The following is a 16,762-nucleotide window of genomic DNA, read 5'->3' as shown; positions in this document are numbered from 1 at the left end:
TACACAACCACACTAGGCCCCAATTACTATTGTTTGTACCCCTAAAAGGCTAGGAGTAGGGGGAGTATGGAACAGGCAGCACCCTCAAACCTTCAGAAGTATGAGATGAACCCCAACAACTTGGAAAGGTGGATCTCTCTCACACGTACCAACACAGACTATCCCCCAATTTAACTGATCCCCAAAGGTTTTTGATTAAATAGCGGAATAGAAAATATGATCCCAAAAAAGTGTATGTATATCACACGTACACAACCACACTAGGCCCCAATTACTATTGTTTGTACCCCTAAAAGGCTAGGAGTAGGGGGAGTATGGAACAGGCAGCACCCTCAAACCTTCAGAAGTATGAGATGAACCCCAACAACTTGGAAAGGTGGATCTCTCTCACACGTACCAACACAGACTATCCCCCAATTTAACTGATCCCCAGAGGTTTTTGATTAAATAGCGGAATAGAAAATATGATCCCAAAAAAGTGTATGTATATCACACGTACACAACCACACTAGGCCCCAATTACTATTGTTTGTACCCCTAAAAGGCTAGGAGTAGGGGGAGTATGGAACAGGCAGCACCCTCAAACCTTCAGAAGTATGAGATGAACCCCAACAACTTGGAAAGGTGGATCTCTCTCACACGTACCAACACAGACTATCCCCCAATTTAACTGATCCCCAAAGGTTTTTGATTAAATAGCGGAATAGAAAATATGATCCCAAAAAAGTGTATGTATATCACACGTACACAACCACACTAGGCCCCAATTACTATTGTTTGTACCCCTAAAAGGCTAGGAGTAGGGGGAGTATGGAACAGGCAGCACCCTCAAACCTTCAGAAGTATGAGATGAACCCCAACAACTTGGAAAGGTGGATCTCTCTCACACGTACCAACACAGACTATCCCCCAATTTAACTGATCCCCAAAGGTTTTTGATTAAATAGCGGAATAGAAAATATGATCCCAAAAAAGTGTATGTATATCACACGTACACAACCACACTAGGCCCCAATTACTATTGTTTGTACCCCTAAAAGGCTAGATGAGGAGTAGGGGGAGTATGGAACAGGCAGCACCCTCAAACCTTCAGTATGAGATTGTGTTCACTGTACCCCACAAAGATTGAGTTCACTGCACCCCACAATGATTGTGTTCACTGCACCCCACAAAGATTGTGTTCACTGCACCTCACAAAGATTGTGTTCACTGTACCCCCCAAAGATTGTGTTCACTGCACCCCACAAAGATTCTGTTCACTGTACCCCACAAAGATTGTGTTCACTGCACCCCAAAAAGATTGTGTTCACTGCACCCCAAAAAGGATGTTGTTCACTGCACCCCAAAAAGGATGTTGTTCACTCCACCCCAAAAAGATTGTGTTCACTGCACCCCACAAAGATTGTGTTCACTGCACCCCAAAAAGATTGTGTTCACTGCACCCCAAAAATGATTTTGTTCACTGCACCCCAAAAAGGATTTTGTTCACTGCACCCCAAAAAGGATGTTGTTCACTCCACCCCAAAAAGATTGTGTTCACTGCACCCCAAAAAGATTGTGTTCACTGCACCCCACAAAGGATTTTGTTCACTGCACCCCAAAAAGATTGTGTTCACTGCACCCCAAAAAGGATGTTGTTCACTGCACCCCAAAAAGGATTTTGTTCACTGCACCCCAAAAAGATTGTGTTCACTGCACCCCACAAAGGATTTTGTTCACTGCACCCCACAAAGATTGTGTTCACTGCACACCAAAAAGGATTGTGTTCACTGCACCCCAAAAAGATTTTGTTCACTGCAGCCCAAAAAGATTGTGTTCACTGCAGCCCAAAAAGATTGTGTTCACTGCAGCCCAAAAAGATTGTGTTCACTGCAGCCCAAAAAGATTGTGTTCACTGCAGCCCAAAAAGATTGTGTTCACTGCAGCCCAAAAAGATTGTGTTCACTGCAGCTCACACACAGAAAAATGGATGTGGATCACTGACACCTGCCTATCTCCAATCCCACACCACACAGCAATATCGATTGTAGTTTGTAGAACACAGTTTCCCTAAAATTCAGCAGACTCTGTCCCTAACAGGATTGAGAAGAGATCGTAGATCAGGATTGAGTGCAGACCCCACCCCCCACACAGCAATATCGATTGTAGTTTGTAGAAGACACTGACCCTATATAATTCAGCAGACTCTATCCCTAAAATGCCTACAACTCGCCCTGCCTAAACACTCCGACCTGTCCCTCAATTCTATCCGGACACAAATGGTTTTTTCCTGCCTATCTTTCCCTAATCAGCAGCCAGCACGTTGATGTGTGCTCTGTCCCTGAATCTAAGCAGCATAATGACGCCGCTGCGGCTGCCTCGAACTTATAAAGACTTGGTCACATGCTTCAGACGGCCAATCACAGCTACTGAGACATTTGCAGGCATGGCTGGGATGGCTTAAGGCACACCAGTTAAACGATTGTTGATTGGCTGTTGAAAGCCCGCCATGAAAAGAGCGCCAAAGCATGCAAAACCCGGAAATAAAACGACCGAACACGGATTTTTACCCGAACATACAGTAAAGTGTCCGTGTCCGTGTTCGGGTACAAAAAATCCAATTATTCGGTACGAACACGAATAATACAGTCCGTGTTCGCTCAACACTACACCTGAGTTAAATATATGAGTGTCACATCAAAGGGTCTGAATACTTAGGACCATGTGATATTTCAGTTTTTCTTTTTTAATAAGTCTGCAACAATGTCAACAATTCTGTGTTTTTCTGTCAGTATGGGGTGCTATGTGTACATTCATGAGGAAGAAGAATGAACTTAAATTATTTTAGCAAATGGCTGCAATATAACAAAGAGTGAAAAATTTAAGGGGGTCTGAATACTTTCCGTACCCACTGTATATATATATATATATAAATATAATATAATATGTTGCCAAAAGTGTTGGGTCACCCCACCTCCATGGCCACAGGTATATAAAAGCAAGCACTTAGGGATGCAGACTGCTTCTACAAACATTTGTGAAGAATGGGTCAATCTCAGGAGTTCAGTGAGATCAGGCGTGGTACTGTGATAGGTTGCCACCTGTGCAATAAGTCCACTCGTGAAATTTCCTTTCTACTAAATATTCAACGGTCAATTGTTAGTGGTATTATGACAAAGTGGAAGCAACTGGGAACAGCAACTCAGCCATGAGGTGGTATGCCACAAAAAATTACAGAGAGGGGTCAGCGTATTCCGAAGCTGAGTCAAAAGCTACAGACCTCCAAACTTTGTGTGGCCTTCAGATTAACACAACACCAGTGTGTAGAGGGCTCATGGAATGGGTTTCCATGCCCAAGCAGCTGCATCCAACCCTTACATCACCAAGTGCAATGCAAAGCGTCAAATGCAGTGGTGTAAACCATGCCACCACTGGACTCTAGAGCAGTGGAAACATGTTCTCTGGAGTGACGAATCGGGCTTCTGTGTCTGGCAATCCGATGGACGTGTCTGAGTTTGGCGGTTGTCAGGAGAACGGTATTTGCCTGACTGCATTGTGCCAAATGTAAGGTTTGGTGGAGGGGGGATTATGGTGTTTTTTTTTTTTCCTTTCTATCAGGTTGGGCTTGGCCCCTTAGTTCCAGTGAAAAGAAGGCATCAGCATACCAAGACATTTTGGACAATTTCATGCTCCCAACTTTGTGGGATCAGTTTGGGGATGGCCCCTTCCTGTTCCAACATGACAGTGCACAAAGCAAGGGCCATAAAGACATTGATGAGCAAGACTGGGGTGGAGGGACTTGACTGACCTGAATAATATGCCAGGAGTTTGATTGACTTGATGCTATACTCTGATTAAAAAGTGCCCCTTTCATTTTTTTTGAGGAAAAAGACAGATAGATGGATAATGTATGTGTGTGTGTATATGCATGTATATATATATATATATATATATATATATATATATATATATATATATATATATATATATATATATATTCCTGGCATATTGATCTGGTCAGTTAAGTAGCAGAGGGGGTTGTTAATCCATTTCAGCTGCTTTGGTGTTATTTAAAATAACAGGGGCACTAGATTGGCAACAATGAGACAACCTCCAAAACAGGAATGGTTTTACAGGTGAGGTCACTGACATTTTTTTTTTTTTTCTCTACTCATCTTTTCCGACAGTTTTTCACTAGTTTTGCATTTGGCTAGGGTCAGTGTCACTATTGGTAGCATGAGGCGATACCTGGGCTCTAAAGAGGTTGCACAGGCAGTCCAAATCCTCAGAATGGCACATCAATATGTGTCAATGCCAGAAGGTTTGCTGTGCCTCCCAGCACAGTCTCAAGAGCATGGAGGAGATTCCAGGAGAAAGGCAGTTACTCTAGGAGAGCTGGACAGGGCCGTGGAAGGTCCTTAACCCATCAGCAGGACTTGTATCTGCTCCTTTGTGCAAGGAGAAACAGGATGAGCACTGCCAGAGCCCTACAAAATGACCTCCAGCAGGCCACTGGTGTGAATGTCTGACCAAACAATCAGAAACAGACTTCATGAGAGTGGCCTGAGGTCCCGATGTCCTCTAGTGGGCCCTGTGCTCCTTGCTCAGCCCCGTGGAGCTTGATTGGCATTTGCCATTGAGCACCAGAATTGGCAGATCCACAACTGGTTCCCTGTGCTTTTCACAGATGAGAGCAGCTTCACCCTGAGCACATGTGACAGACATGAAAGGGTCTGGAGAAGCCATGGAGAACGTTTTGCTGCCTGTATCATCGTTCAGCATGACTGGTTTGGTGGTGGGTCAGTGATAGTCTGGGGGGGCATATCCATGGTGGGATGCACAGACCTCTACAGGCTAGACAATGGCACCCTGGACCCATTGTCAGACCCTATGCTGGTTCAGTGGGTCCTGGGTTCCTCCTGGTGCTCAACAATGCCCGGCCTCATGTGATGAGAGTATGCAGCCAGTTCCTGGAGGATGAAGGAATTGATACCAATAAATGGCCCCCAATCTGACCTAAATCCAATAGAACACCTCTGGAAGAATGTTTCTGTCCATCTGATGCCGCCAGGTTGCACCTCAGTCTGTTCAAGAGCTCAGTCCTGGTCCAGATCTGGGAGGAAATACCCCAGGACACAATCCGTTGTCTCATTAGGAGCATGCCCCGAAGTTGTCAGGCATGCATACAAGCATGTGGGGGCCATACAAACTACTGAGTACCATTTTGAGTTGCTGCAATGAAATGTCAGCAAAATGGACTTGCTTGCTGCATCATTTTTTCACTTAATTTTTCTGTGTGTCTTAGAATTCATCCCTCTGTAGGGTGATAATTTTAATTTCCATCAAACGATGTGACATCCTTTCCTTTCATCCATTCTATATCTGTGTAGATATCCAGCATGATATTTTTCCCCATTGAGATCTGATGTGTTTTCAAAGTGTTCCTTTCATTTTTTGAGCAGTGTATATAAGAGAGATGTATAAATTAGATAGATATTCAATCACGGGTCTTGCAATGTAAAGAAGTCAGATTTAAAGGAGTCCAGTCAGTCTATCTTAGGTTTTTAGAAAGAAGGACTGAGCTCCATCAAAATGTGTACTGTATATCAGCTATCTCCTTTAACAAGGCAGGATCTAGCCATAGTCAAAACAGAATCTAAAGTTGGACATCCTCTGATTATGGGTTTTTATACCTCTTCAACCATGACTCCAATCTTTTATTCAACAGATTTGTATTTTTTAGGCATGCACAACATCCTGCGAATGCAGTGCATCAAACTATGACAAAATTACAGGTTCTCTTGTAAAAAATAACTTCCACCCACTTATACGCTTTCACTATCCTCCCCCAGGGATTCATGGCTGCAACTGAGCCCTTGCTAAATACCTGGTGCTTCAGGCTATAGGGGCGCATCATATGAGTGACCTCCTCCCAAGATGCAGGACACAGACAGCAATAAAAGCAATGAAAATTCACATTCTCACTGAAGCGGCACGACTTCGGGGGTGACATGTGAAGTCGCATGCAGCGCGACTTCGGCACAACTTGCACGCACTTCACAGAATGAATGTCTATGCAAGTCGCTCCAGGTTGCCCCGAAGAAGTACAGGAACCTTTTTCTAAGTCGGAGCGACTCATGTCGCTCCTATTAGAACGGTTTCCGTACCACACAGCGGACCGCGACTTGTCAGGCTGACAAGTCGCCTGACAAGTCGTATTAGTGTGAATGGAGACTAAACATACTAAAATTGTTAGTTATAAGATACTGTACATTTTTAATAATAATAATGATGTTGTGTGTTTTTGTTTTTTTGCAGATTGGAGCCTCACTGATGTCCAGCAATGTTGGAAGTGGTCTCTTTGTTGGGATGGCAGGGTCTGGGGCTGCAGGAGGAATGGCAGTTAGTGGTTTTGAATGGAACGTAAGTCTGTAATCTGTAACTTGCAAGAATGACCATTTTTAGTGCATTTTCCAATTTAAAAAAAATCTACTTGAGATGGCATTAAGAATAAATGGACTTATGTCAAAAAGTTTTACACAGACCACGTGGCTGTAATTTTCAAACCTCAATAGACTCCGCTTAAAATAATGATCACATTTTTGAAAATGCTCGTGTTTTCAGCACCTGTTGTACTAGCCCAGTGGGATGTTTGTTCAGAAAGTAGGATTTCGTTGGATAGGGCATTTGAAAATGTAAAAAGATGATGAATGTATTAAATAATAATTAAAAAAAGTATTAAAAAATAAGTTATTTCAACTGTGGTTTCTCTGGTGCTCAAGTTTAAATATTACAAAATTTAGGAAACTATATTTACAAAGTTTTGAACGTAATCACTGTGCAAATCTGAGAAAAGTAGAATTGCCACTTTAGCTCCGGAAGGTTTTACTCCCCTTCATGACCAGACTATTTTTTGCTATGCAGCACTGCGCTATATTAACTGAAAATTGCACGGTCATGGTTTTTTCTGCCTTTTTTTTTTCTGCCTTTCATTCACCGGCACACCCAAGAAATAAACCGACAATATGATCGGCTGGTCACAGAGGTAATGAGAGACTAGATCATCTGATTGCCTCTATAGCCTTGGAGGTCCAGAGGTGAAGATTAAAAAAAAAAAAAAAAAAAAAAAAAAAATTTTTGATCTTTTTGTTTTTAAAAGTAAAGGAGCGATTTGGGTGTATATTTGACCCCAAATCTCTCCATAAAGAGAACCTGTCATCCTTATTTCTATTGCAAGGGTTATGTACATTTCTTGTAATAGGAAAAGAAGTGATAAAAAAATTAAAAGGACAGTGTAGAAAAAAAATAAAAAATAAAGCACCCCCCATCTCTCCATGCTCACGCGCAGAAGTAAGGTAGCCTGTAAACATTTTTAAAGAGTTGTCTATGGAGATTTTCAAGGACCGTAATTTGTCACCATTCCTTGAGCATGTGCAATATTAAAGAGTGACATATTAGGTATCCATCCATTTACTCTGCGTAACATCTTTTATATTTTACCCAAAAAAATTGGGGTATATAGTTTTTTTTTTTATTTTGTTTTTGTTTTGTTTTGTTTTTTTGGACTAACTGGCTTCCACCCAACTGAACCCTACTTTAAGTGAGTCTGCCTGATGTAATCTGTTTAAAGCTTTCTACAGAAAAGGGTCTGTGTTATTCAAACTGGTTTAGTTCATAAATCTGTGCGTTTGTAGGATTGCTTTAAGTCACAATTTACTGCCTTCAGACATGTCAAATAAGAGTGAGATGGGCTGTTCCTCTAACAGCAATTTCTCTTTCTAATTTAAGGCTTCCTGGGTGCTGGTTGCCCTTGGATGGATCTTTGTTCCGGTTTACATTGCTGCTGGAGTGGTCACAATGCCTGAATACTTGAATAAGCGTTTTGGTGGAAAACGGATTCGTATCTACATGTCTCTTCTTTCACTCCTCCTCTACATCTTCACTAAAATTTCGGTGCGTTAACCCTAGAATCACAGAAAAGTGAACTCCAAAAATATTCATTTTGATTTGTACAAAAAAAAAGTTAGCTTTTATGTACTATAATGCACAGGCAGGAGCTGGGGACACTTGTTGCAGTGACATCTGTCGCCGTTCTCAACTGGGGTTCTGTAGAACAGTAGGGTTCCTCTAGAATTTGCTAGGGGTTCCTCGATCTATTGCTGGCTAACCTCCCATTGGATGATCCTTGTATAGGTTGGGGGCCAACACCACTTTACACCTATGATCTTTTTAGCTGTCTGTGAGGGTGGGCATTCTTCCCAATGACCCCCCAAAAAATGGTTTTCGTTGGGGTTCCCTGAAATCTGAAAATTATTTCAATGGTTCTCTGGGGTAAAAAAGGTTAAGAAGGGCTGGTTTTAGAGGTCATTTTTCTTAAGCTGTCCATACACAGAGCAAACTTTATCTATTTCCCTATGTACCAACTGAAATTTGTTCCATGGGTGGCCCTATAAGCACCCTTCCACCTATCATCCTTTGATTGAAGAATCACATGGCATAAAAAAAGTGCATGGCCCAGATCTACAGGCGTATGGTCAGCTTTCCTTCAGAGAGACTTCCTGTTTAGTCTACAGGACAGGAAGCAAAGGGAAGTCTCCTTAACCCCTTCCCGTCTAAGATTAAAACAAATCTTAAAGTGGTTGTAAAGTCAGAAGGCTTTTTATCCTAATGCATTCACAGCAATCAGGTGACCCGGTACCCAAGCATTGGTACGAGACCCGGTGTACTGCCAAAAAATTCAACTCGCCAAAATCTCTAACCACGTCACTGCCGGTGACTGTACAGAAGCAATATTTGGAGATTTCGACGAGTTGCTGTTTTCACAGAACACCGGCAGCCTATACATTCTGGTACACGACGAGTTGAGTATTTTACCAGAACACCAGGTAAGTAGGAAACAAGTTGACGCTGCCTTGAAGGCGCCCATGTTTTTGGTTAGTAGTGGGTGGACTTACAATGTCCTTTCATTTCATTGTGTACCGGAGTGTATAGGCCGCCGCTGTTTTCTATGAAAACAGCAACTCGTCAATCTCTAGTTATTGCAGCTGTATAGTTACCGGAAGTGACGTGGTTGGTGATTTTAGCAAGTTGGAGTTTTCGGCAGAACATCTGGGTTCTTGGTGAGAGCCCGTTGTCTGTGCTGGGAGCACGCTGTGCGCCCAACACACAGAGAGATACACATATACACATATATGTGGCAGCACGGAAAAAAAGCCCACTTCTGTGAGGCCGCATATGTGTGCGGTTGGCAGGAAGGGGTTACAGACACAGATGGCAAAAAAACTGCCTTTAAATAAATTTTAGACAATCCAAGGCTGGAGTATTCCCTTCCTACTCGTATGCCATTGGCTGCCCTCTCTATGACTCATGTGCCCATGTGGACTGCAGTGTCTCTCTGTTATCTTCCCCTATTACTCTTGCTTGTATTATTGCTGAGCCATTGCAGAGAGATGTCCATTTATAAGCACTCTGTCCAAGAGGGGACTGGAGACGTTTGGGGTGGGGAAAAACTCAACCAACTAGCCCTTTCATGGAAGGGCTCAAGAAAATGTAGCATGCAAAGTGTTGTGCCTCATCAATTTGTGGGTATCATGAAAGGTGGAGGTTCCTAAAGTGCATGATTTATTGTGACACACCTTATAGCAGCAACTTTCTTGGTGGCTCTTGGCATTCAGTCACATGACATCTCAGAACATCAAAGGAAGTTGGTGCATGTAATGGGCTATTTGCTTGGAGATCAACTTTAGCCGAATTATTATTTATTTTATTTTATTTTCAAATTTTTATTTTATTTTTTTGTTCTGTTTCAGACAGACATTTTCTCTGGAGCCCTCTTCATCCAAGTGTCCCTGGGATGGAACATTTACCTGTCTACTGTCTTACTGCTGTTTGTGACAGCAATTTACACTGTTGCTGGTAACTATCATATTCTTTATTTTCTAAAGATTTTAGTATCTTGTTCTGGATTAAACGAGAATAGGAATCTAAACAGGTATATAATGGCCTTTTTTTTTTATCAGAAGCAAACTGGCCCAAAATAGTGTAAAAAAAAAAATCATTTGTTTTTTAAATGTAACTGTGTATTTCTTGCTACTACCATAGTCTACCACCAAATAACAACCCAAAATTCTCCTGCTCTTGATGATCGCAGCTATATCACATGTATAGGTCATTTCATGTTTGTACCCATAGTACAGCCCAGAAACAATAGTGCACATTTTTTCATTTTTTCATTTTTTTTATCCTACCTGACACACTGACACTAACAGACACTGATCCTAATAAAAAAAAAAAAAAACTGTTCAAAAATAAAAAAAAATACTGACCCTTACCTTTGACCTTTAACCCTGACCTTGCCCCAAACACTAACCCAGGCACTGACCTGGATTAAACCTTGATCTAGGTATTTCTTTTATTTATTTATTTATTTTTTCTCTATCTCTGCAATTCCATAGAGAGAGATACAATATGTCTCTCTGGTCCGATCAGAGACAGAAAACAAGGGGGCGGGCTTCACAGTGGCTGATCGCTGTGATAGCGTGTGGCGTGCTCCCAGCACAAAGGGAGATGCAGAAAAAAGTCAATTCCAGTGGATTTGCATTATGTCAGCGCCAAGGGGTAAATCAGTGTGTTATCATATGTTCAGATTTCCCTCTCTGGCAATACCATGTGAGTTTGAAGGGCAGCCCTATAGACCTGCATTAGTCACTTTTGGCAACAGACAACACCTGCCAAAAGAAACAGGTGTGTGTTTTTTGCCATAGCACGTGTACAGCCATAAGTGGCTGATGTTACTGTTCAGGCAGGCAGTTGGGGGAAGTAAAACCAAGGCTCAACTGCCTGGTTATACTTAGTAAACAAGCCCTAGCATGGTTGCTCAACCTGTGGCCCTCCAGCTGTTGCAGAACTACAAATCCCATGAGGCATTGCAAGGCTGACGGTGACTCTAGGTTCACACTTCCACATTTTGTGCGGACAGCGTTTGTGCGGGCACGGCAGCCCATCCAAATAAATGGGCTGCTGTGCCTAGGTTTCCGCAAAAAAAAGTGCATGCACCTTTTCAATAATGCAGTTGCAGGGCAATCGCGTGGTCTTTTTGACCATGCAATTTTCCTGTGGTACTCGAAAATGCGCTGAGATGCACGGGAGTGCCATTCATAATAAATGGCAGCCCCATGTGTCTCCTAAGAGCAGTGAGAGTTGGCTGTGGGTGTGGGCATCAATGCAATTCCCACAACCAGAATGCACAGTGCGGGCTTGTGTGAACCATCTCTGACTCCCAAAGGCAGAGACATGATAAGCCTTGTAGTTCTGCAACAGCTGGAGGGCCACAGGTGAGCACCCATGTGGCAAAGAAAAGTTGATAGAAGGAATGGATCAGCAACACCGTATAAATGCCCTTAAAACCTTTTATTAGGAATTCCAGAGGAGTACAAAACCTTGCATACAGAGAATGCTAACGCATTTCAGCCTGGATGGTTATGACTAAGGCCCACTCGGGCTAAAACAGATTAGCATTCTCTGTATGTAAGGTTTTGTACTCCCCTAGAATTTATATTAAAGAAAATTTTAAGAGAAGTTATACGATGATGCCGATTCATTTGTTCTGGATACTTCTGTGATAGCTGTGCAACTTCAGATCTGGCACTCAATTGCTCCTTCACATTATACAGGAGTCTAAGGGTTGTAGCATCACACTGATTTCTTGTGCATTTTTAAACAAAAGTTACTGCCTTGCAGTCAGGCTGCCCCTACTCTAAGAGTTAAATGCTCATGTAGCTCAAGGGGGCTGCAGGAAATACTTACACGATCCTCCGCTGCCGCAGGCCCCTCTGCATTGCTGGATAGGCCCCCACAGCCTCTTCTACTCAATGTTCTGGTGTTTGTAGGTCCTCTGGTGTCATCAAGACCAAGCAGAGCCAATAGCCCTGCATTGGTGCATTGGACGTGAGGATATCGAGAGGAGAGTGCAGCAGAGTTTAGGATCGATTACGTAAAACCGCTTTTTGTTGCTCTTTTTTTTTTTTTTTTCTTATTTTAATTATCGAACAGATATAAAAAAAATCTTTTAAAGGTATATAACAGACAAAAGGGACCATATAAGAAAAATTCATTCATTCTTTTGGTTTGTAAACAATTTATTCAACATAACTAAGGTATGCCTGTTCTATGATTGGATTCTGTCAGTTAACTTCAACCAACCATAGCACTCCTATAATACATTTGTGTCTTGTGTAAATCAAGGATGACAACCCTTATGTGATGTTACAGTAGCGTATTTGCGCTTAAATTTCGAATTTAAAGTGGAGCCCCACCCAAAAGGGGAAGCTCCACTTGTTTGCACCCTCCCCCCCCCTCCATTGCCACATTTGGGGGGGGAGCGGGTACTTGGTTAAAATTGGTACCCACTCCCATTTCTGGCTCAGATCGCAGCGGCAATTTACGAGCATGTTCGCCCCCCTCCTCCTTCTCCCTGCAGCCCTCTAGGACACACACAGGTCCCAAAAGACTGCAGGACCATTCACAAAGTGCAGCGCAACTTGCACATTTGCAGTAGGAAACTGGCTGTGAAGCCAAAAGGCTTCACTGCCTGAATCCCTTATTTACAATGCCAGCGCCTGCACCCGAAGCTGATTGAAGAAGCAACTCCAGTGCTGACATCGCTGGATCCCTGGACAGGTAAGTGTCCTTTATATTAAAAGTAATCGGCTACAATGTTTGTAACTGCTGACTTTTTTTATTTTTTTTATTTTAAGGAGACTGGAGCTTTAAGATTAAAGTGCAGTAAACCACAAATTAGCGATTCATTTATGATTACCTTTTGCAGTGAGGTATGTGGCAATCCAGCCTCCATTACACATGGGTCCCTATACAATGAGGAAAAAAAAAATGATCCTCTGCAGATTTTGTAAGTTTGCCCACTTAAAATGAAATGAAGGGTCTATAATTGTTATCATAGGTGTATTTTAAATGGTAGAGGGAATATAAAAAAAAAAACCCTTGATACAAATGTTCTACATTGAGTTGCAGTTTAGTAAATAAAATAAGTATTTGATCCCCCACTAACCAACTATAATTCTCCCACATATATACAAGGTGCATTAATCACACATATATAGGCCAGAGTCCATGGGGATCAAAAGAGTCATATGTGGCACAGGGAGAAAAAGTCCACTAGATAGGGCAGCCGTCCAGAAACCAAAGCTAGGGGTTCCACAGGGCTAAAAAACAAAGACAAACAGAGGCGCCTCTAAGTGTAGACTTTATGTGTACATTTAATAGATAAAAATATGCACTCACATCTGCAAGCATATATTCATGTAAAAGAAACCCATTAGGATGGTTCCGATGTAGATGGGTGATGGGAACTGTCATCCGATCCTAGCAGCCATCCCGCTGGAGCGGCTTTTGGCAGGGGGTTTTACCCCAGGTATGTCGTCCCAAGCAGCAGCTTGTCTCCAGCCACCATGCAGCATACAAACAAACTTGTTCTAGCAGCTCAGTCTCCCAGGTGTATGTCCAGCTCCTACTCCAACTAAGAGAGCTGGACATACAAAAACGGATGTATCTCTATGTAAATACGGATGTCAGCGGATGACACCACTGACATCCGTTTTTGCGTCCGTTCCGTTTTTTGAACGGAAGAAAAAATAGGTTTCTCTTCCGTTCCAAAAAACTGAACTGAACTGAAAGGACGAAAAACGGATGTCAGCAGATGGTTATCTGCTGACATCCGTATTTACATAGAGATACATTATGTCCGTTTTTCATCTGCAAACGGATGGGGTAAAAAACGGACATACGGAACGCCCGTGTGAAAGAGCCCTTAGAGGCGCCTCTGTTTGTCTTTATAATTCTCCCATAGACTGGCTACAATATGTACTCATGTGGTACACAGATTATCACTGTTAATTTAGGAGGGTGCTCCTGATAACAACTCATTATGTGTATAAAAGACACCTGTCCCTAAATCTCTACCTTCCTTCACCCATAAAAGGTCAACCTGGACACAATCATACCCACCTCCATGACTTAGTTCTCTCTTTGGTTTTCAATTCTCAACAATCTCTTACCTTATTGGTGCAGGCGTAAATGCACTGTTTTTGTACGGCTGACGGTATCTAATGTTTCTCTTTCTTCCTTTCTTCCTTTCTTTCTTCCTTCTTATTCTCCTACTTTTAATCTTTTTCCTTTTTCCTTTATTGAGCTTACACTGGGTTTACACCCATGCTTTCCTTGTCTTGAATATGTCTTCATTGTGATTACACTTGCAATGTTGTGCAGTATCTGTGTTGCTACTGGTATATCACCTGTTGGAGAATTATAAGCCCCAATGGGCATTGCAGGCGGGCTGGGGGTCTTTGGGTGGGGCTGCCAGCTTCTGGGCACAGTTTGATCCCAATTGGGGTGCCCGGGGGGCTGGGGGCGCCTCTCTGGAGCCCCTGTGGGCCATGTCACTCTCAGTTCATTGACCCAATGTTATGTATAACAGAAGGACTGTTTCTTAGTTCTCTCCTGCAGGGGTAATTTCTTGTACTCTGCACTGAACTATGGACTATAATGTGGGATGCGGGGGCCCAATCTGCGGGGCTCCCTGACCCCCTTTGGTTACGTATACTCTTTGCTTTTGTATTCCCGCTTTATGTTCTGTATTGAATCAAAAAGACACCTAACCCCCTGAATCCATTTATCATGGGCAAGACCAAAAAGCTGTCAAAGGACATTAGGGAAAAGAATGTAGGCCTGCACAGGGCTGTAATGGGCTACAAGACCATCAGCAAGAAGCTTGGTGAGAAGGAAACAACTCTTAGAAGAAGAAATGAAGAAATGAGGAAGAAATGCAAAATATTCATCAATCGTCCTCGGTCTGGAAATCATGAAGATTTTGCCTCATGGGGTAGGGATGATCATGAGAAAAGTGAGGGATCAGCCCAGAACTACACAGGAGGAGCCTGTGAATGATCTCAAGACAGTTGGGACCACAGTCACCAAACAATTCATTGGTAAACCAACACGCCGTCATGGATTAAAATCCTGCAGCGCCCGCAAGGTCCCCCTCCTAAAGAAGGCACGTGTACAGGCCCGTTTGAAGTTTGCCAATGAACATTTAAATGATTCACAGAAGGATTGGGAGAAAGTGCTGGGGTCAGATGAGACCAAAATTGAGCTCTTTGGCATTAACTCGACTCGCTGTGGTTAGAGGAAGAAAAATGCTGACTATGTCCCGAAGAACACCATCCCTACAGTCAAGCACTGAGGTGGAAACATTATTCTTTGGGGCTGTTTCTCTGCTGAAGGTTCGGCTGGCTTTGCTGCATTGAGGGGCCAATAGACGTGGCCATGTATTGTACAATCTTGGATGAGAACCTTCTTCCCTTGGCTAGAACACTGAAGATGGGTCGTAGATGAAAAGGGGGCATCAACTCCGATGGCAGCATCCACAGGATGATGAACACCCAGGATGGTTTCTATCCACCATTTGTAATCTTGAACCGATGTGAGTGCTTATTATACCTCAATAAATGTTTTAAAGTCTACACTTAGAGGCGCCTCTTCTCTCTTTTTTACCTCTAGCTTTGCTGGAACCTTTGGCTTATGTTTCATTTGATGGCAGCCCTATATGTTGGACTTTTCATATTATGTATAGAACATTACGGACTTTTTTTAGATTGTGCAGCTGATGCGCATGATTCATGTTTGTTTTTTTTTTTTTAAATGTATAAACTTACAAAATCTGCAGGGGATCAAATAATAATTTTCCACACTGTATAGCCCAAAATGCGCAAGCATGCTGGAAAACTTAGCCATCCACTGATCATATTTCAGCTGCTTCCTGCTGATTCGGATAAAAATACATTCAATGGGATGCCTTGTTGGCACCATCTAACTCGATGAGTTGATTTCTCAATCGTCTTTTGTCAACGAGCCAATTGGAAGAGTCTCTGCTGAACCAACACCTGTATCCATTCAGCTGTAGGTACTGTTCAGGTATTCTGACAGCTGGGGGTGCTGGTTGTCAGAATACAATACCAGTACTGCAAAGTCATCCATCCAATATATGGTTTAACATGGATAGGGGAAGCAAGTGATTTCTCTTCAGCCTCACGGCCGAAATCCTATCATATGGACAGGTTTATAGTCATGCATGCTATCCGAAACTTGAACATTTTCTTTGGTTAGAAAGACACTTTGTATGATCACATCCTCTGCAAATACAGGAACACACATTGAATGCATTACCTAAATTGATGTCCAATAATGTCCATTCATCTCTTTATAACAGGTGGGCTAACTGCAGTTATCTACACTGACACTCTACAGACAGTCATTATGGTAGTGGGGGCGTTTATTCTTATGTTTATATGTAAGTATAATGCTGTTTGTTATATTACTTTTCCATAATATTGCAACATGGGCAACCCCATGTGTATCATAAATAAAGAACTGATAACCTATCTATTATATGCAAATCTGTTTATCCCTCCAGCATTTAATGAGATTGGCTGGTACACAGGACTGGAGCAGAAGTACATGGAGGCTATCCCAAAAATAATTGTCCCTAACACAACATGCCATCTGCCCCGCAGTGATGCATTCCATATGCTACGTGACCCCATCAATGGGGACCTACCATGGCCTGGCCTTATATTTGGTCTGACAGTGTTGGCCACCTGGGTTTGGTGCACTGATCAGGTAAGGTGATCCAGCTGCGGTGCCATAGCTCTTAAGAATCTCACAGCTCTAAGATATGTTGGGGAGCTCTGTGTTGTAAAAAGTCTTGTAA

At 42.6% G+C, this 16,762-nt stretch overlaps 1 protein-coding gene across 1 annotated transcript in view; it reads left to right on the top strand.

Annotated features, from left to right (window-relative positions):
• The window catches only part of LOC309562088 (sodium/glucose cotransporter 4-like), a gene marked incomplete at its 3' end in the record, with an annotated part of 70,354 nt that overhangs the window by 27,059 nt on the left and 26,533 nt on the right, over positions 1-16,762 (top strand). The window contains exons 3-7 of the mRNA XM_082266213.1: positions 6,298-6,402; positions 7,768-7,932; positions 9,789-9,894; positions 16,262-16,342; positions 16,466-16,671. Of these exons, the coding sequence (XP_082122339.1) occupies positions 6,298-6,402; positions 7,768-7,932; positions 9,789-9,894; positions 16,262-16,342; positions 16,466-16,671 (663 nt within the window). The remainder of the gene's footprint in view (positions 1-6,297; positions 6,403-7,767; positions 7,933-9,788; positions 9,895-16,261; positions 16,343-16,465; positions 16,672-16,762) is intronic.

Source organism: Pelophylax lessonae (genome assembly GCF_965119305.1).
Source record: "Pelophylax lessonae genome assembly, chromosome: 8".
Lineage (NCBI taxonomy): Eukaryota > Metazoa > Chordata > Amphibia > Anura > Ranidae > Pelophylax > Pelophylax lessonae.
Note: the sequence above shows the minus strand (reverse complement) of the source record. Positions and strands in the feature narration are given on the sequence as shown.